Source organism: Trifolium pratense, linkage group LG7, assembly GCF_020283565.1.
Source record: "Trifolium pratense cultivar HEN17-A07 linkage group LG7, ARS_RC_1.1, whole genome shotgun sequence".
Taxonomy (NCBI): Eukaryota; Viridiplantae; Streptophyta; class Magnoliopsida; order Fabales; family Fabaceae; genus Trifolium; species Trifolium pratense.
In genome coordinates, this window is record NC_060065.1 from 2,977,388 (window position 1) to 2,998,297 (window position 20,910).

Sequence of the window (20,910 nt, forward strand, 5' to 3'; positions counted from 1 at the left end):
ACCATTCTTGCATTAGCTGCTTCACATGGATGGAATGTATATCAGTTGGATGTGAAAAGTGCATTTTTACATGGTGACTTAGCTGAAGATGTGTATGTTGATCAACCAGCAGGTTACAATAAGCAAGAGGGAAAAGTGTATAAGCTGAAGAAAGCCTTGTATGGACTTAAGCAAGCTCCAAGGGCATGGTATAGTAAGATAGAATCTTACTTTGCTCAAGAAAAGTTTCAGAAGTGTCCTCATGAGCATACATTGTTCATAAAACAAGATGATAAGAAGAATGTGTTGATTGTGAGTTTGTATGTGGATGACTTGATTTTTACTGGCAGTAATGAAGTCATGTTTGAAGAATTCAAAACTTCTATGAAAAGCAAGTTCTCAATGACTGATTTAGGCAAAATGAGGTACTTTCTTGGAGTAGAAGTAAAGCAGTTTGATGGTGGGATTTTCATCTGTCAACAGAAGTATGCAAAAGAACTTTTGTTGAGGTTCAAAATGGATCAATGTAACAAAGTGTGTAGCCCTATTGTGCCTGGAAACAAATTGATCAGAGATGAAAGTGGAAAATTGGTGGATGCTACTAATTACAGACAAATGACAGGTTGCTTGATGTATTTGCTTGCATCTAGGCCTGATTTGACATTTTCTGTGTGTTTGGTGGCTAGATATATGGAGAGGCCTACTGAGATTCACTTGGCTGCAGTCAAAAGAATAATGAGGTATCTCAAAGGGACATTAGAACTTGGCATTTGGTACAGAAGGAATGAGAAGTTGACATTGGTTGGATGGTCTGATAGTGATTATGCAGGTGATCTAGATGATAGAAAATCTACATCTGGATATGTGTATATGCTTGGCTCAAGTGCAGTATCATGGTCTTCAAAGAAGCAAGCCATTGTCACTCTATCCACCACTGAAGCAGAGTTTGTAGCAGCTGCTTCTTGTGCTTGCCAAGGTATCTGGTTGAGGAGGATTCTTGCAGAGCTTGGCCAGCTGCAGGAGTGTACTATAATAAAGTGTGATAACAGCTCATCAATTAAGCTGTCAAAGAATCCAGTGATGCATGGGAGGTGTAAGCACATAGATGTGAGGTATCATTTTTTGAGGGACTTGACTAGAGAAGGAGTGGTAGAGCTCAGCCACTGCAGCACAATGGAGCAACTTGCTGATATCATGACCAAGCCATTGAAGCTTGAAACGTTTTGTAATCTTAGGGATAAGCTAGGTGTAAGTGATGGTCATAGCCTAGAATGATTGTTCGTTATTGTTTTTTGTATAAACTGTTCACATGTGTTCAGTTTAGGGGAGTGTTTGTTAGTGTTGTTAGCTTGTGGTTAGGCTCAGCAGGCTTAGGCCGTGCCAATGAGCAAGGTTAGGCGCGCGCGCAAGGCAAGCAGGCTTGGCCTGGCTTGGCCTGAAGTGGCTTGGCTAACAAGTTAAGTACTTGTAAGTGTGTGTACTTGCTTGTGTGTGATGTACTCCTATATAAGGACTTGTTATGTGATGAATAAACTAGAGAATGCCATTTGAAACCAACATCTTGTTGAACTCATGCAGTAACGTTTGTCTTACCATTACGCTTTGCTGGTTTAGAAGGGCAAACAATTTGCAAATATAGATTTTCATTAACAGTATGAATTGAATAACATTTGCAAATTGAATGTCTGAAAATTTAGCTATTAACAAGATGATTTTCTTTGAGATTGTTGCTTTTTCAACATATCTTTGCAACGTTGGTAATGAATCGTTAGGCATGATTGGCATGAATCATGTATACGTGAATCCTAAGATATACTCAAATTTTGAATGAAATTATTTTTGTTTTTGGACGTTGCTTTGTTTGTGATCAAATGTTTATGCTGCTTCTAGCTCAAAAGTTTATGGAGTATATACTTAAAATTATCTGTTTTTCTTTTCGCTAGATAACTTCAAATTTTTCAGCAAATGTACGTTCTATTGACTGTAGTGGTAGCTCTGTTCACAGATTGAATGAACATTGTGATTTCTCTGGTTTTTAAGAGTAACAATTTTTGAATTGGATTGGTTGATGTAAAAATTTGAACAATTACTAAATTAGTAACAAATATTTTCTTTAGAGAAATCGTTGTGTCAACATCATCTTTTCAACTTTTGGGAATTTTTAAAGTCAATTTTTTATTTAATTTTTTTGAAATTTCAACATATGTTGATTCCTTTGCAATAGGACCGTTTGGGAAAAATGGTTTTTAAAATAATTGAAGAAATTATCTAAGTTTTACAAAATAGTATTTTATATTTGTAGTTTACCAATTCTTTTTATGCATTATTCAAATCTTGAAATATTGTCATAAAAGAATAAGAAATACTCCCTCCGTCCCATAATAATATAGGCAAAAAAAAATATTTTCACATTTATTAGAAAAAGTAAAATATGATAATTTTAAGAATGACTTTTTGTGTTTTTGTTAAAATAAGTTTAATGTATAGAGGCAAAAAAAAACACCCCAAAAATCTAAGATATGTAAAAAATTTATTTTTTTTTTTTAGTTATGCTAATTTTCTATTTTAAATTTTTTTTAGTTAAGATACATTTAAGTTAAATTGATAAAAAAAAAAAAAAAAAAACTACATGGTTTGTTTTAATTAGTTATGCTAATCCCCGTGAAGCTATCATACATCATTATTTTTAGTTATACTAATCCTCTATATTGTTTTTTTTTTTTGTTATAAATTGAATTGATCTAGACTTTTTTTTTTTGTTATAATTGATTCATAATTTTTTTTGTTATAATAGATTCATAGATTTAATAAAAGATAAAAAAATTGAAAAGAGAAGACACATAGACGCCACATTAGATTAAATTATTAAAAAAAATGCCACATAAGAATTTGCTCATTGAGAAGCAACGTGAGAACGCTAAGTGTACTTTTTACTTTGAGTAAGACAAATATATATAATATAGAATATAAATTACAGTTATTGCATGAAAGGTTGAGTCTATCTCCATTCCATTTCCATCACTTTAGTATGCTAGAAAAAATACAGAGAACATGTGTTAATATAAAAGCTATAAATTTTTAATGAATTATTATTATTTCTTGGCTTTTTATACTTAGAAATTTAATCACTCTTAGAACTACTGAGATAACCTAATTTAACCTTACACACGATTTCTAAAATAAAAATTTCTTTTTATAAACTTGTGTTCAAGCTTTATCTCATACTGATCCAAGGTGAAACTCTTAACAGACGAATTCTGGTCATTCATCAACTTGGTTCTTTGCATCATGCATTCACCAAATTAGAGAGGGGACAAATGACAGATCATCAGTTCAGTTCTGGTAGGCAAAGCCTTTCATGTAACAAGAACATATAAATAATTGCTAATTTTATTTGAGCTGTGCTAGCAAATAATTGATTAAGAGAGCATTATAGCCCATGTCAAATGCCACCTTTTATTCATAGTATAAGTAAGGCTTATACTTCTGTAATCACTTTATTCTATACACAGAAAATGAAAAAGCTCAAAGCAAGGAAGGACTTCTCCTTTCTGGCAAAGAACTGAAACCAAAATAGCAAAGTTAAATATTTCAACAGCGTCCAAGCTTTTGAACCAGACGATTCTCTATCTCGGTTCTCTTTTTCATGAGAGCGCCATACTTGGAAACCAGCTCTTGATCTCCAGCATTAACTGAAAGTTTGCAGCTTAGAGAGGTTTTCTCCAATTTATCCATGTACATATTTGATATCGGTAAGTAACCACCCTTCTTGTTGCACAGCCAGCCATGAGCAGCTCTCACTGCAGCTCCAAGAGATGCTGAATCTGTTACCAAGTTCAAGAATTTTCAATTTAACATGCACATAAATGCGTTAAAGAAATTTTCACATCACTAATACTCTCACAGGCAGAGATTGCCAATTTTTGCTTACCTTGTCTTTGAACAGTATAAACATCGCAGCCAAAAATTGAAGCTATTGCGTTGAGGATGCTATCATTGGCTGAAGCTCCACCAGTGGCTATAATTCTCTTTGGAGGAGACGGCATACCAAATCTTTCCGCATGAGCTCGCATCGAGAGAAATTGACCCTCAATTACTCCGCGTACCTGCAAATTAGCTTATTGTTCAATACAAAGTTTTTGTCCAGGATCTCAACTACACCAATGAATTGCCATGTATTTCCTAACCTCAGATGGAGGATCAAACTCTTTCACTTCCTGCTCCTTCATTCCGTCCAATGCACCTGAGAAATTTTCTATAACGTAGCGGTGGTAACCAACTGGAACCGTAAAAAATGTTAGTAACTTCTTGAGTAAAACAAAGTCAGTTTAGTGTGGGAAAATCAATGAGTGACCTGGAAGAGGAGGTAGGATTTCATGGTCCTTGTAGTAGAAACCTAATTTTCCGCCATTCAAAGGTTGCGTTTGCTGCAGCAATTTATTGAAAACATCCCAAGATTTTTCTGCATAACTGTTCCGCACATCTGAAAATTGAGATAGTGACCCGGAATTAGAAAATACAACAACCATTTAAATGGGCTGTATATGTAAACAAGCCATAGACGCACCAAACAATAAGGACAACAACACTTACCTTCTCGGGTAAGGGACCCATTTTTGTAACATAACATTACCATGTAACCTTCGGCATCAACTGGACTAGGGAAGACATGTCCCTCTAACCCTGGATTAGGATCTTTAGTGATCATAAATACCTGAGACAAGCTAGAATGTATTATAACTAAAATCAAGGGCGTTAAATTGCATTTTCAGAATATTGCTTGTATGCTGATATAGAAACATGTAATAGGATTTAGTTAACAGTTACGACAGACCAACATAAGGTAACTTAACAGTTAATGTATATCTTAACATACAGTGTCACTAGTGCCGAGGCTGATGGCGAGATCTCCTGGAATATTTAGAGTCAGACCTGCAGATATGGATAATATATTTAGGATGAGCCGAGAAAAATAGACAACATAAGTATATAAAATGACAGCAACAACCACTACATGAATTAAGTTTTCAAATTTTCATTTTCCCCAGAAGGAGGTTGATTTCTATATTTGAACTTCGACTGAAGTATGTAATAAATCTCACCAGAAACAATATATTAAATCAGAGATATATGGTAGAATATGTTAAGAAAAAAAGTAACACCTGCCACACTGTTAGGGTTGTCTCCTGACCATTGAATAACCAAGCAATCCTTGTTAAAGTGATACCTAATACCAAACAAATAATCTTCAGTCATCAGTCTAAGCATTTGATGCAGAACCATTTCGCCATACATTCAATAGGTCATTAGGCATTATTAGACAACATGGACCATTTCTGCCAGCAAGTGGCTGTGAAGTGATTTCGCATCCTTATAATACAACATTGTTCAATGCGAAGTGGTAAATAGCTTTGTATGTATGTCATTAAAAAAATGGCTAAAAAAGAAGAACATCCACAATTATATTTTACCAAAAAATATCATCTAAGCCATGACATGTAGTCATTTCCAATAGGTTGCCAATAATTGCAACCGTACTAGTGGTAAATATTTAATTACGGCTTAACTACACATTTGGTCCCTTACGTTTATTTTAGGTTTCAATTTGGTCCCTTACGTTTAAAAAGTATCAATTTGGTCCCTTACGTTTATTTTAAGTTTCAAGTTAGTCCTTTCCGTTAGTTTTGTCACTAACACCGTTTGAACAGTACACGTGTCAGCGTGTCCAAGTGCCACGTGTCAGTCCACGTATGCAAATTGACTGCCACATGTGACAAAATTGACGGAAATGACCAACTTGAAACCTAAAATAAACGTAAGGGACCAAATTGATACTTTTTAAACGTAAGGGACCAAATTGAAACCTAAAATAAACGTAAGGGACCAAATGTATAGTTAAGCCTTTAATTAACAATGTATCCATAATATTTTCAAATTTCAAATGTGGAATTTCACATTGTACAATTAATCATCAACTCTAACAGATAATATTATGCACTCAGCCGGTTCTATGTAGGTATGTTACTTGAGTATTGATTTCTTGCAAGTCTATTAGTAAACTATAAAAATCATTAAACTTTTGACAACATGTCATACGGAATGCAACAACTTCGCTTAAATTTACTTGCATTCTAAGTAAGTAAAACAAACCTCTCTACAAAATATGAAGCAATTTTTCCAGCAACACCATATGCAGGGGCCAAATTTCCAAGTTTTGACTCCAAATCAGGGGCAGTTGCCTGTAACAACAATTATAATACACATATATTCATCAAACAGGAATGTACGAATATTTGCTACTACAAGAAACACCAATTCACTATGAATTAAGGGTAAGTCGGTAGCAATTAAAACCTCAAGTGCAACTTTAGACCAAGCCTTTGCCTTGATATCCATTAAATTCATGCCTGCACCATCAGAATGATCAATAGCAGCATAAGCACCGATAAAAAGCGACGCCATAAAGGAACTAACAAGCGAGATCCTTTCGGTGTTATTATAAATGTCCGGCTGATGATCAAATATTTTCTTAATCTGAGGACCGGTAAATCTTTCATAAGCACGCGATCCGGTCACTTTAGCCAACTCCAAAGCACCACCACCAAAAGCATTCTCTATTGCCCTACACTCAGCAGTGGTACTACAATCCATCCAAATTGGAGATTCCTTAATGGAAAAAGCATTCTCAAGCTGTTCCAACAATGGCTTTTTATGATCCAATGATGATAATATTTTAGAACTACCAATTTTCCAATAAACACTACCATGTTGTTGTCCACTACCAGAAACAGCTGAAATCTTTGAAAAATCCAAATTTGATTTTGAAAGCTTTTGAAACATGAGATCAAGAGCTTCAATCCACATCAATGTAGGTGAAACAATTCTACCATTGTTAGAAGGATCTCTGTAAACCCCATCTTGAGTTTTGTAATGGGGTAAGTCTGAATCAAAATGAATCAACTCAGAAGCAATTATATTGAGATTTGAATCCAAAACCGTTGCCTTTAACGATCTAAAAAAAATAAAAATTCAAACTTTAATTTCATGCATTTCATGAAATCAAATTGAAAATTGAAATGAAATTGTGAGAATGTAGATGTAAACTTACTGGGTTGAACTGTCGAATCCGAGAAAATAAGAGTCATTAGGAAGAGAAAATTCGGCCATTGTTGCAAACCAGAACACTGTTTTTCGTGTTGAAGATGATGATGATGAATATTAATTATTTATTTAATATGGGTCTTGTTAACATGTGCCCTAAGGGCACATGTTAAGATATACCAAAATAGAAATTCAACATTTAATGATACAAGAAATTTAATGCTTCAAAAGTCAAAATACACAAATTAGCATTTAATAATTTCTATTTTTGCTAAGGGCACAAGTTAACATTCTCCATTTAATATAAATACATAAATTTTAGTTTGGACTTTGGATGAGAACAAATTATTATTATTATTATTTGGATAAAACGATAAAGATGACAAATGTTAAACAAAACAAGAGTAATCTTACGGTGGACCACCGTAAACAAATGATCTATTGAATATAAATTTTACGAAATTTATTGTTAGATTGAAATTTTATATCGTATAGATCATCCATAAATTTTTAATTTTTTTTTAAAATCATTTGATATCTTATTGAGACCCATCAAGATTTACGTTATTTAATAAACCGTTAATTTTGATGTGTCTCAATAACATATTAAATGATTTTCAATTTTTCTAAATTTTTCTATGGTTGATCTATAATATATGATATAAACTTTCAATCAAACGGTGAATTTTGTAAAATTCATATTCATTATAATGTTATTCATGACTGGTCGACCATGAACGATGAAGGGATCCATATCAAAATTTACCAACAAAACAAATCTACTATCCACAATATTCCTCGTCAGCAACAAAAACATGTTTATGGTAAGTTAGTTTTGTTTTGACAAAGGTTTATGGTAATATGGTAAGTTAGTTGATTGTCACAGATGACAGATCCGTAAATATTACTACTATTATGTTACACTTTTCTCTCATCATGGGTTTAACTTTTTGGTTGTCAATTTTATTTACATTATTTTTTAATCTACTCATCCATTTCATATTACATGACAAGAGTTAAATATGTTTTTGTCTTATAAAATAGCAATTTTTTTTGATAAATTTATAAAAATAGCAATTTTTAACTTTAATTCTTGTTTAATTTTTATTAAAACTTTTGTTCTAGAAAATTATCATGCACTCAATTCTGGATAAGAATTCCCTTAGTATTTTGTCGATGCTTTGGTTTAAATCTAGTTGTTGATGTGAGAGTATTATATTTTTTTTGGAACCGAGAATATTATACTTTTATTTTATAAATAATATATAAGTAGATTTAGAGTGACTAGAATATGTGGCCGACGTTGAATAACATCACTTCAAGGATGAAATTGGTGGTGAGAGATTGTGTTCCCGGAGTCTTGAGAAAATGAAGGGAGAAGTTTTAAGTTATAAATTGGGTAGCTGATTTTTTTATTATTCTAAACTGATTTTTTGATTTACTGTTAAACATTGTTGATATATTCCTGATATTGTGATTTAGTGTTGATAAAAAAACTAAGCACAACAATATTGATAAAATCTTGTGTCTCACAAGAATAACTTTTTCCCCAATATATTGTTTTGGATCAAACTGAAACTCATTCTCGTACTAGACCGGATCACCCGAGACAGGATCGTCTCCCGTAGAAGTTTCCTGCAGTTAGATCTCAGCCATCAATTTATTTTTGTTACAATTGATTATATGATTAAAAAAAAGCAGTGAATGGTCAGGATCTCAACTGGACTCCCTCCAGTTAAAATTACAATGGAGAGGGTCTTGATCCGGATCACCCCTAGTTCCAACCCCAAGGTAGACCATAATATTGACAATCCCTAGAGGCGCAAGAGAGCAAGGCAGATGGACCTATCAAGGATCGTTGGATTAATGAAGGCCCTTGACAATCTTCCTACACCTATCCATAAGGACGAGTGCCTAGTTGAAGATTCTAAACCCCATAAATTTTAATTCTCGTCAGAGTGTTTACAAATACACCGTCACCTTTGAAAGTTATATATCATGAGTCAGTCGTCAACAATCCTCCTACACACATTTAGTTTATAAATTTTAGGTCTGGTAGAATCAAATATCAAAGCTCATAAAATATTTATTTATGGATATAAATATTATAAATTAAATGTGAAAATATATTTACATATATATTACATTAAAAATGCATGACATTGGTATTGGATATTTTAAATATAATACTATAACAATATAATCGGTTGTTACCCTTAGCTAAAGTAAAGGACGAAAGCACAAATGACATATTAGAAGTCTTCATTCACCAATAATTTAGGATCTGAAATACAGACACAAAAACAAGTTTCTCATATGCAAAACAATTTGGTTTGTTAAAACATAAAATTTCATATCAATTTCTTGTCTGATTTGTTGATTGAGTTTTGACAAACACAAGATAACACAATGGATGCCACCCACAAGATGTTTTGTAACAAAGAACTTGTTAACCCTCTAAACTCAATGGGAATGCAAGTGTCTTGTATTCTTGTTGTGTCACACTTCTTCAATGTTGTCCTTAGAACTGTTGGTCAACCTGGACCCATTGCACAAATTCTGGTTGGTAATCAATCCATAATATTTTAAAAAAAAAAATTGTTTCATTCTAAATTATTTACATTGAATTGAAGTTTTAGTTCATAAATAAACTAATTATTGGTGTTCATTTGATATTGTTCAACAGGCTGGTTTGGTATTAGGACCAATGTCACATATTCCGTACATAAAAGAAACATTTTTTCCTGTGAATTCGATGAATTACTATGAAGTAGTGAGCTTCTTTTGTCGCATAAATTTTATGTTTCTATTTGGTTTAGAAATGAATATTCACTACACATTGCGAAATGCGCGTACGGTGAGTTTGGTAGCATGTGGGGGTACGTTAATGGGTGCAATATTCGGTCTATCGGTCTCTTTTTATTTGTATGAAGAGTTAGATATAAATGCTCCAATGCCATCTTTTTGTATGGTTATAATGTTAGTGGTAGCATACACAAGTTCTCCGATGGTGATTCGTTTGACAGGAGATTTAAGGTTTGCCGCATCTGATGTTGGTCGAATCGCGGTGTCAGCCGCGTTGATTACAGAAATGGGTTGCTTGTTGTTTTTTAATGTGATGGTTAATTGGAGTAGACCTTACCACAATTCAACCGGTATGGGTTGTCTCATTATTACAACTCTTGTGATTTTTACTAATAGATACTTAGCAATTTGGTTAAATGCAAGACATAGAAATCAAAAGTACCTAAGAGCCCCTGAGTTATTACTCATTCTTTTTTTGCTTCTAGCTACCTCAATGGTTATAGAAATTTGGGGTTACAATAGTATTATTCATTGTTTTTTTGTGGGATTGTTATTTCCTAAAGAAGGAAAAACAGCTAGAACATTGATTCATAAACTTGGTTATTCAATTTATAACTTTGTACTACCTGTATATTTTGGGTACATGGGTTTACAATGTGATCTTGTAAATGTATTTAAGAGTTTGGATAAGGTAACAAATACAGCCATATTGATTTTGTTGAGCATTGGAAGCAAACTTGGAGGAACTCTTTTAGTTTGTCGTTACCTTCATATTCCTACAAGTGAAGGGATTTTTCTTGGATTTATATTGAACACTAGAGGTTATGCTGACCTTCTATTTGTGGCAGCTGCATCAAAACAAGTAAGTCATTTTTAGTACATTAATGATTATTATTGACGACGAGATACATCAATCAATTATTCAATGATCTGAAAAGTGAACATTAATTTGCTTATAATAATTTACAGAATCTCGACACAGAAGCTTACAATGTGTTGCTAGTAGCAATAGTCATAAACACAATAATATCGGGAATTATTGTGGCTTTTCTAGCAAGGGGGGAAGAGAAAATGTTTACAAATATTCATACTGCGATTGAACCACAGGAGATGGATGACGAGCTTCGAATTTTGGCTTGTGTATATGATCCACGACAGGTATCAGCGATACTTGCAACAGTACTAGCAATACATGGATCTAAAGTAACACCTTCTACCACTTATTTAATGCACCTAATAGAGCTTGTGAAGAAGATCAAATCCAATTTATTGTTCCATGAAAAAGACAATGCTGACCTTAGTGATGATGATGACTATGGTGGAAATGATGTGGTTGAAATTAATAATTCCCTAGACGCGTTCACCGCAGACACAAAGATTTTGGTTCATCAAAGACGTGCAGTATCGTCTTTTCCAAGTTTGTATGAAGATGTTTGCAATGAAGCTGAAGATCTTCAAGTATCGATTATCCTTCTTCCTTTTCACAAGCATCAACGAATTGATGGAAAACTAGAAAGCGGCAAAGAAGGTATAAGGATTACCAATCAAAAAGTTCTTAGGCACGCCCCTTGTTCTATTGGTGTCATTATAGAAAGAGGACTTGCTAAAGTCCCTGGTTTCTCACAATTGATTGCATCTGAAAATACGCAAAATGTTGCAACACTTTTCTTTGGAGGCCCAGATGATCGCGAGGCTATAGCTTGGAGTCTACGTATTTCAAAATGTTCTCGCGTTAACTTGACAATCATTAGATTTTTGTTAAATTCTTCCTCAAATGATGAACATATTGAAAGTGGAATAATCTCAGATGAAAAAGAAATTTTAATGTCATTATCAGGAGAAGAGACCGTGAACGAGATTGACAATACATTTATGGTCGATTTCTACAACAGATATGTTGCTTCAGGACAAATTGGATATGTGGAAAAGTTTGTGCAAGATGGAACAGAAACAGTTGAATCTTTGAAAGAGATTGGAGACATGTACTCTTTATTTATAGTAGGAAGAGGTGGTAGAGGGAATAGTTCATTAACAATAGGTATGAGTGATTGGGAAGAGTGTCCTGAACTTGGAACAGTTGGTGATGTATTGGCTTCTTCAGATTTTGATATTCATGGTTCTGTTTTGGTCATTCAGCAACATAGAGATGCCAAGAAAGGCATAATTCATGATTAATTATTAATTAGTATATATTCAGGTACAATAATAATAATCATGTACTTAATTAGCTTTATCAATATAGCTAGGGTGTACAGTTGAAACATTTTTTATTCTTTAATAGTGTGTTAATTAAACAAAAAAGAAATGCTAAATATGTTTTCAAACTATATATTTTTATATTAGTTTGAGGTATACAATTGAGATGAAGATGGACGTACAATTTCATTCAATTTACCCTTCTAGAAATGTCTAGTTTCAAAATTGTCTAGCTGAAAATGGGACACTTGGCTGATCAACGAGTATTGGCCCAAACCGGATTACTAATGGGCAGTGGCGGCTCGCACACATGTGCGAGGCGTGCGACGGCATCGGGCCTCAAAATTTTGAGGGTCTCAGCTCAAAATTTCGAGGTCCTATAATATTACTTATATATTATTTATACCTATAAAATATCAAATGTATATTAATAGATAATTTTTTGGCCCTAAACTAATAGTTATATATTATTAATGTTCATATAATATCATACGAGTATCAATAGATTAGTTAGCTATACTCGTAAATATAGTTTTAGTCCATTTTTATCTTTGCATAAAATTTAACCTTAGATTAGGAGATTCTTTTTTTGACGTTATATACAAAGATAAATATTTTGTATTTCTTATCTCGTTTGATTTAATGCAATTGGTTTAATATTGATAATCTATATGTTTACAAAAATAAAAATGATTTTTTTATATTATACGCGATTTAAATCGACAATTTTTTTAAAAAAAAAATTAAATTTTTTATATTAAGGGGCCACTTTTATATTTTGCACAGAGCCTCCTAAAACCCGGAGACGCCCCTGCTAATGGGATGCCTCAATACATTACAAAATTTCGCTTTAGCCAACTATTTAATTAGAGGAATAATTGGAACTATTATATCAAGTTTTTTGCTAACAATTTCGATTAGAAATGTATTTTGCAGCCAGAAATAACAGAGCGCATCTTTGTTTTGCATGTTAGCGGCCAAAAGAGCTTTATACGTACTTATTAACTCCAAAAATATATGAATATGAATATAGTTATCGTAGCATCTAGTAAGCTGCAAGTAGTCTTTATGAAGATGGTATACAAAATCTTCATTCATAATCTTATGTGAGAATGTTGCACGCTGGTTTATGTGTTCAATTAACTTAATTCTATGAGAGTGTTATTATAACAACTTAGTTTGACAACTTTGGTGCTGAGTCCATGGTTCCGGTGTGACTTCTATGAGTCTTTGTTTTCGCGATACCATTGAACAGTTTGTGGCTGACTTAACTCAATGGCAGCAACATGATACCGATGAATAGTTTGTGACTGCTTGACTCAATGACAGCAACATATTTACTCTGTAGTGAAAGGCGAAGCATAAACTCTATTACATGCTATGAAAGAGGCTAATCATCGTGGATTTGAACGAGTTCAATTTGAAAGCGATTCAAAGTTGTTTAATCATTTGGCCCCCCAGTTAGTTCAGTCCAGGAATAGTTTTCAAATCAAACACAATCCTTTATTTTTTAACAAATCAAACGTACTCTGTATATAATTTCGAGTAAACCATCAAGTTGGTCTCTGTCCTTGTAATTTGTTCCTAAATAGGTCACCGACTCTTTTAATATCTCAAATTAATTCATATATCTATCAAATGTTTCTCAATTTGGTCTCTCCATAAATATTTATTTCACTTATTGTTAAGTCTATATCTTCATTAGTTTCTATTAAAATACCCTGACATTTCTAAAAGAAAAAAAAATACCCTCACATTTTCAACTTATCATAAGATTAGTCTTTTTTTTTGGTATTCAAACCTCAGCTCCTATACACATAGTGTGACCTATGAACTGATCAAAGCTCACATAAACACCATAAAATTAGTCTTTATCAATTTTTTAATTTTGGAACAATTTGGTGGTTTATTATGTAATTTTGGACTTTTAGTAAAAAAAAATTGTAATTTTGGACTCGTAATATCATCATTCTAACTTGGATTGAAAAAAAACCTCTCCAAATTTAGAAGAAAAAAAAGTTGAAAAAACAAAAACAAATCGTTGTAATTCCAACCAAGATGGCATTATCGATTCTGAATTCCAATTTGTTACATTTTCTGATAACAAACAATAACAACTTGATTTTGATACACAACAACACAAATAAGGTTAATCTCCCCCAAATTGTGGCCATTACAAAAACCTAGAAGAATGAATAGAATCAATCAATCCCTTTCCAGATTTTCATTTTTCTGGAATGCCTCACGTCGTTAAGGTTCAACCGGTGGTGGTTATGTTAGAAACTGTTCAGGAAATTGCCATATATGTTCATAGATTTCACAATCTTGATTTATTTAAACAGGGGTATACATTATCATTTTAATTAACTATTTCTATTTTTTTTATTAATTTTTGAATTTTCTGATGTGTTTTGTTTTGTATAGATGGTATAGGATTAAGATTACTGTAAGATGGGAAGACAGTGAAAATAATTCATATGGTATTCCAGCTAGAGTTGTTCAATATGAAGGTAATTTCTTTATTAATTACTATTATTATTATTATTATTAATGCTTTATTTTCTATGATGTGTTTGTGTGAGATGAAATTATCAAACTATGTTATATGTTGTACCCTGGCTAGGAATTACTATTAGAGAAAAAAGAACATGCACTGACGGTGTAAAATAATTTTACACGGTCAACCAATAACAAACATGTTTTCCGCCACATCACCCAACTGCACACCACTTTCTCGATATGACATGATAAACCGATAGTTTTTTATTGGATGATCATGTAAAACTATTTTACACTGTCAATACATCTCCATTAAACTCTCTAACATGATACCTTAGTCAAATATGATTAGGCGTCGGTGTAAAAAAAATTACACCGTCAATGCGGAGTTTATGAACTTGAAATAAGTATTGTTGAAAATGGGTCTGCAGTCTACAACTTTAGCTTTTATTACCCAGAAAGAATACCTCATGGTGTGTAAGTTGAGAAATATAAGAGTGAAGAGATTCAATGATTTGTTGGAGTAGTAGTAGGTTTTGTTAACTCTCGACTTTGCGCGCTGAACCTAGATATACTCACTGGGTGTGAAAGTTGTAAATGAGACCCAAAGTTGTTGAAAAAGAAATGAGAACCATTAGTGAAGCTTTTTCTCGTGATAAATTTATATCTGATGTACAATTTTTTGGTTATGCAGCTCCTGATCTGGACCAAAGTAGTATTTATGGAGCATGGAAGATTGATGATACAGAAAACAGTTTCTCAACACAGACCTTTCGGATAAAGTACGCTAAGCAAGATGTTCATTTATGTATGATGATCACATTCAACTTATCACGTAGTAAATCTGTGGTAATAATGATCTCTCTGTCAATACGGAGTATATGAACTAGCAATAAAAAAACCAACGCGTTTAGTTGAATATTCTTATCCCATTGAACTGTTTTATGTGGCTCTTATTTACAGGATTTTACTACAAATGGTGTTATTTTAAAGTTTGAGCTTATTTATGCTGCAACACTTGAGGATGGGTGAGTCATAAAAGTAGTGTGTTCATTAGCCTATTATATGATCCACACACATGCTTGTTTCTATTTTGGTTGACATTTGCTTGATGAAAATGGAATTCTTGACTGGAGCTTTCCATCTACAGGGCTGACATGCAAGCTTCTCTGGATGATTCCCCGGCTGCTATCCATGAATTCCGAATTCCTCCCAAAGCTTTGTTGGGATTGCATTCGTATTGTCCTGTCCATTTTGATGCTTTACATGCAGTACTTGTTGATGTAAGTGTACATGTCAGTCTACTGAAAGCTGCCTCTCACTCATCTGCATCGAAGGTACCCAGGTTTGTTAGATGTTCTAATTTTTAGTATGAATCTACTATAGGCTTTTATTTTAGTATTTTGTGTTCCATTCATAAGTAAATTTTGGAGCATCTTTGATTGAAAAATTGTTTTTGTGCATGTTTGATTACATAAATTATCCTGTTCACTCTATCCATTTCAGCAACGTGTCTACACTTAAGTCTTTATTGATAACAAAGCAGATATGACGTGATACACTGAGTGTCGCATTTGCAACAAATGTTAATATATTCACATAAGAGGGTCATAGGTTTGATTTGTAGAAATAACCTTTTGTAAAAGCAAGTCGAGGATGCCTACCATAAACACTAGCAAAAAGCTTTCTACCAGTGTTGAAAATAGGGTAAAAATTATTTAAAGAATGTTATATAGGACGTATGGTAATTCCAATACTTGTATGTGTAATTAAGTAATATGGGATGGTAAAAACCCTCATTCTTTTTTCTTGACCATTCTTCTTCAAACATTAACAAGAGAATGTTTTGCGTGACTGATCAGGGCTTCAGAGGGGTTGCTTCTCAAGATGTGAAAGATATCGTGCTTGTCAAATCATTATTAACTTCTCGTGATTTATTGCTGGAAGAACTACACAAAATTAACAAAGCAGTTAATGAAGCTATCGATACGTCAGATTTTGTGTCAAATATGAATAATGCAGACTTAATAAATTTTGTGGTGAAAGCAAATGGAAATGCATTAGACGAAGAATTAGGACAAGGCAAGCCAAAAAATGGTCTTGAGGTCTTTGCTTTATTTCATGCTACGGAGTTTTACTTTTTTTTTGTTTCGTTAGGCATTTATATTGTTTTTACAGTTTCTTTTTTATTGATTCTTTGTTATTTTTCTGTACAGAGAGAAAATCGTGCTCCTGATATTCAGAATGCTGAAAAGGTCCATTCCCTCTCTCAGAATGAACTGTTGGATTGTTTTCATTCATTGGGAGATCAATTGTACTATTTATGGAAAATATTTTTGAAAATCCATAGGGAAAACAAGACAGAGATACTAGAATTTTTACGCAATACATGGGCTAAGGATCGAAAATCTGAGTGGTCAATATGGATGATGCATTCTAAGGTAGAGATGCCTCACCATTACATAAATAGTGGGAATGATGAGTCTTCTCGTCGTAGTATGCACAAAAGAGTCTCCAGTTTGTGGAAGTTACCTGATGAGGTAAGTGTTTGCTTGTATGTTTCTTCATCTTTTTGTTTCATGTAAGTTGCTCCAGAAAAGCATTAATGTTGTCTCCGATATCATACAGCCTCTTGTAACTGCAATTTCAAGTGCCGAACATCATCGGAAGAGCATTGCACAGATGCGGGTGAGCTATCAACTTGAATATGGGGACCTCCCTCTGACTCTTAAATATGGGCTATTAATTAATGAATTAATTAATACTTAATACTTTTCTTTTGCAGATTAACAACCGTTCAATTCAAGACATGCAGATATTTGGAGATCCTTTGCGTATACCAGTTGTGCTTGTTGAAAGGGTGATGAATGTACCACGACGTAGTATCAGTGAAATTTCATTCCTGGGACATGTTGGACTTGTTGATTCACATAGCTTAACAAATGGGCTCGACAGTGATACTTCAAGAAAGAAATCTGCACCACAACGTAATGTTCGTGTGTTGAAGATTGTTGTCTTTGTGCATGGGTTTCAGGCATGTCTTGTGGATTTTATTGCAAAACTGTACCTTGCTTTTCTTATGTAGAACTTGAGCATGTTAAGTTAATCCACCTATGTTAGAGAGTTATTGATTAGTCATATTACTGTTGATGAACTATTTGTAACATTGTCAAAAGGAGACTATTCTGGCATAACTCATCAAACCAAGCGGAAGAGGGGTCAGGTAGATTTAGTCTGAATTTAATCAAGCTGGAAAACCTAAAAGCCTCACCCACTAAGGAACTGTGGTCAATTTTGACTTTTGACCTTGTCATGTGTATTTAAGCACTTAGGAAACCCTCATAAATGCTAGCTATTAAGGGGGGAAAACCAAGTCACTTAAATACTCCGCTGAGCATCCCATACTACTTGATGTGGGACCTGGGCACCCCATAATACCTAAGTCACTATCATAGCACCACCTCTGAGAGCCGACGTCCCAGCGGCTGGCACTTTATGATGCTTTACTCGGTCTTTCCGTTCATCCCCTTTTCGAGCCACAGTCAACCTATCTCTAATACCAATTGGAGAAAGAAGCCTCTCATAAAAGCTAGCTATCAAGCCGAAAGAACCAAGTCAGTTGAATACTCCACCAGCATCCCATACTACTTGATGTGGGACTTGGACACCCCATTATACCCAAGTCTCTATCACCTTGGGTTAAACAAAATAGAAAGTTGAAAATCCTAACCCGTTAAAACTTGAAGTTATCTGATTTGGGTTTGGTTGTCTAGACTAGACTATTCTCAATTAAAGTTGTGTGTCATGATCAGATTTCAAACGTGCATGTAATAAATAAGCAATACTACTCAATTCTCATACAACCAAGAATGCTGCAAGTTTTAATGTGAAGTCTTCTATTATTTTGACCAAGTATACAAAAGTTGGTAATCAACTGTTTCTTTTTGTTTTTATAATTGAGCTGACGTAAACTGAGTCTACTGCCCAGGTCTACGCTGTTTCGAAATGCATAATTTGTTTGCTCTTTAGTCTTTGTTATTCAATATTTGCTTTATTAGAAAAATGAACAAATATCATACACACCAGATGTATCAATATTGATGGTCTGACTCCATATTTTTGTTCATATCTGGTTAAAAAGTTGATTAAATGCCTATTCTTCATCATTCAAAATGTTTTAGGGGCATCATTTGGATCTACGGCTTGTTCGGAATCAATGGCTTTTAATAGATCCCAAGGTAGAATTTCTCATGTCAGAGGCTAATGAAGATAAAACAACTGGAGACTTCAGAGAAATGGGACATAGACTAGCTCGGGAAGTTATTTCTTTTGTTAAAAGTAAAATGGACAAAGTAACAAGATATGGGAAATTGGGAGATATTAAGTTAAGTTTTGTTGGACATTCTATGGGTAATCTCATTATAAGAACAGCAATAGCAGGTAAGTTATAATTGTATAGAAGAGATGAGTCGATCAGTTGAAATTTGGTACTAAATGTTGTCCTGTATTTGCAGATAGCATGATGGAGCCATATCTAAGACACCTACATACATATGTTTCATTATCTGGTCCACACTTGGGGTATCTTTATAGTTCAAACTCATTATTTAATTCTGGAATGTGGGTTTTAAAGAAGCTAAAAAACACGCAGTGCATTCATCAGCTCACCTGCACAGATGATCCAGATTTGCATAACACGTTCCTATATAAACTGTGTAAGGTAGGAAAGTGTCCTACAAAGGTTGGAATCAAATGACACAGGCATGAGCTCAAAGGTCTTGTTTTCTTGTATGCCAAGTTTGTTTTGATGTCTAATAGACTATACACTGTTTTTCCAAATAAAATTTACTTGCATTTGAAAATGATAAATAATGTTGATGTGATTTTTAGAAGCTGGCATGTATGATCTTTATTATAAATTTCTCAAAGTCTATGGCAATTTTCTTGGAAATGAATGTTGTTGAGAAGTACCACATTGGATGAGAGATGACCTGAAAATATGCTTATAAGTGGTGGCCAGTCACTCACCTTACAAGACGTTTTTGGCCACTCTGATATCATCTTAGGCATCTTAGACGCAACCCTAAGATGATATCATAGCCTACTTGTCAAGCCACCCGTTATTGGCCACTCTAAATGTCCAGTCCTGAGCTTGAGAGGGTTTGTTGTAAAATTCCATGGTAGATAAGATATAGCCTGAAAATGTGTTTATGGTGGTTCACCTTATGAACCGGTTTTGATGGTTAGTTTGTGTTAGTGCATAATGATACTTTCGCTATGAATAGTTCAACTAAAAAATAATGAAGGGGAAAACGAAAATATAAATGCATGTTAGTGAAGATGAATTTGATATAGAAAATGAATGGTAGTGGTGGCTAATAAGATTTATCTTAAAGTTGTAAGGAGTCATTTTCTGTGAAATGAAAACTGAGGTGTTGTGTTCACTAAACCCCAAATTTAAAGAGCGTGCCATTCGCTTTTCATGAATCATTCATACATAATGGAAATAACTATTATGAAGAGTTTCTAATAGAGTTATTTCTTTTGCACTCTTTTTTCAGGAGAAGACCTTGGAACATTTTACGAATGTTATCTTGTTATCTTCCCCTCAGGTAAATCTTACAGTCACAATTTCTTTGTACATATGATTCTAAACTGCTCACACTTGAAGTATTTCATGTTAACGTTACTCCATGCTAGCTGATGACACATTTTATTCTTTACCCCAATTTCACTTTCCTTGTGACACGTTTTCTTTTACTTAAAATTCTTTAGTTTCTTTTTAACTGATACAACACCATTTTTCAGGATGGTTATGTGCCTTACCATTCTGCCAGAATTGAATCATGCCCAGCTGCTTCACATGACACTTCAAAGAAGGGTAAAATGTTCCTAGAGATGCTAAATGCGTGTTTGGACCAAATACGTGTCAACCCTACTGAACATCGAGTATTCATGCGCTGTGATGTCAATTTTGATGCCTCTTCCCATGGCAAGAATTTGAACTCTTTCATCGGTCGTGCTGCACATATTGAATTTCTTGACTCTGACATTTTTGCAAAGTTCATAATGTGGTCTTTCCCAGATCTATTTCGATAGCACTTAGCAGGTGCTTTCATTTGTCCTCACACATGGTATTCAAATTCTAGGTTCATGGACTTTGATCCTTTGCTTCAAGATCCTCTGATGACCCCTCTCTAGGTCTCTTTTGGTTCTCCTTCTCTTCATCTTTTCACCATTTTATTTGAAATTCCTCTCACCTCTAACACTTCTTTTCCCTGCTGTAGTTGCATATAGATGTCCGAGTTTGTCTATTTATTTATTTTCCTT

At 33.8% G+C, this 20,910-nt stretch overlaps 2 protein-coding genes and 1 pseudogene across 3 annotated transcripts; 2 read left to right on the plus strand and 1 right to left on the minus strand.

The window, feature by feature from the left end:
• Positions 1–3,154: 3,154 nt before the first annotated feature.
• LOC123893643 (xylulose kinase 2) lies at positions 3,155–7,216 on the minus strand. 2 transcript variants are annotated; one of them, XM_045943408.1, is made up of 10 exons: positions 7,088–7,216; positions 6,334–6,991; positions 6,130–6,218; positions 5,142–5,206; positions 4,856–4,911; positions 4,573–4,693; positions 4,334–4,462; positions 4,167–4,258; positions 3,911–4,085; positions 3,155–3,803 (listed from the first exon to the last, which is right to left on the minus strand). In XM_045943408.1, exons 1-10 carry the CDS (start codon positions 7,144–7,146, stop codon positions 3,571–3,573), a joined length of 1,677 nt encoding a protein of 558 aa, XP_045799364.1. In that variant the 5' UTR covers positions 7,147–7,216; the 3' UTR covers positions 3,155–3,570. The 2 variants fall into 2 exon arrangements, with proteins under 2 accessions (XP_045799364.1, XP_045799366.1); XM_045943410.1 differs by having other exon boundaries at positions 6,334–6,920; positions 7,088–7,196.
• Positions 7,217–9,489: 2,273 nt separating this feature from the next.
• Positions 9,490–12,060, plus strand: LOC123893645 (cation/H(+) antiporter 1-like). The gene is made up of 3 exons (XM_045943411.1): positions 9,490–9,642; positions 9,767–10,747; positions 10,855–12,060. Exons 1-3 carry the CDS (start codon positions 9,490–9,492, stop codon positions 12,058–12,060), a joined length of 2,340 nt encoding a protein of 779 aa, XP_045799367.1.
• A 2,070-nt stretch (positions 12,061–14,130) lies between these two features.
• Positions 14,131–20,679, plus strand: LOC123893646 (annotated as a pseudogene).
• Positions 20,680–20,910: the final 231 nt, after the last annotated feature.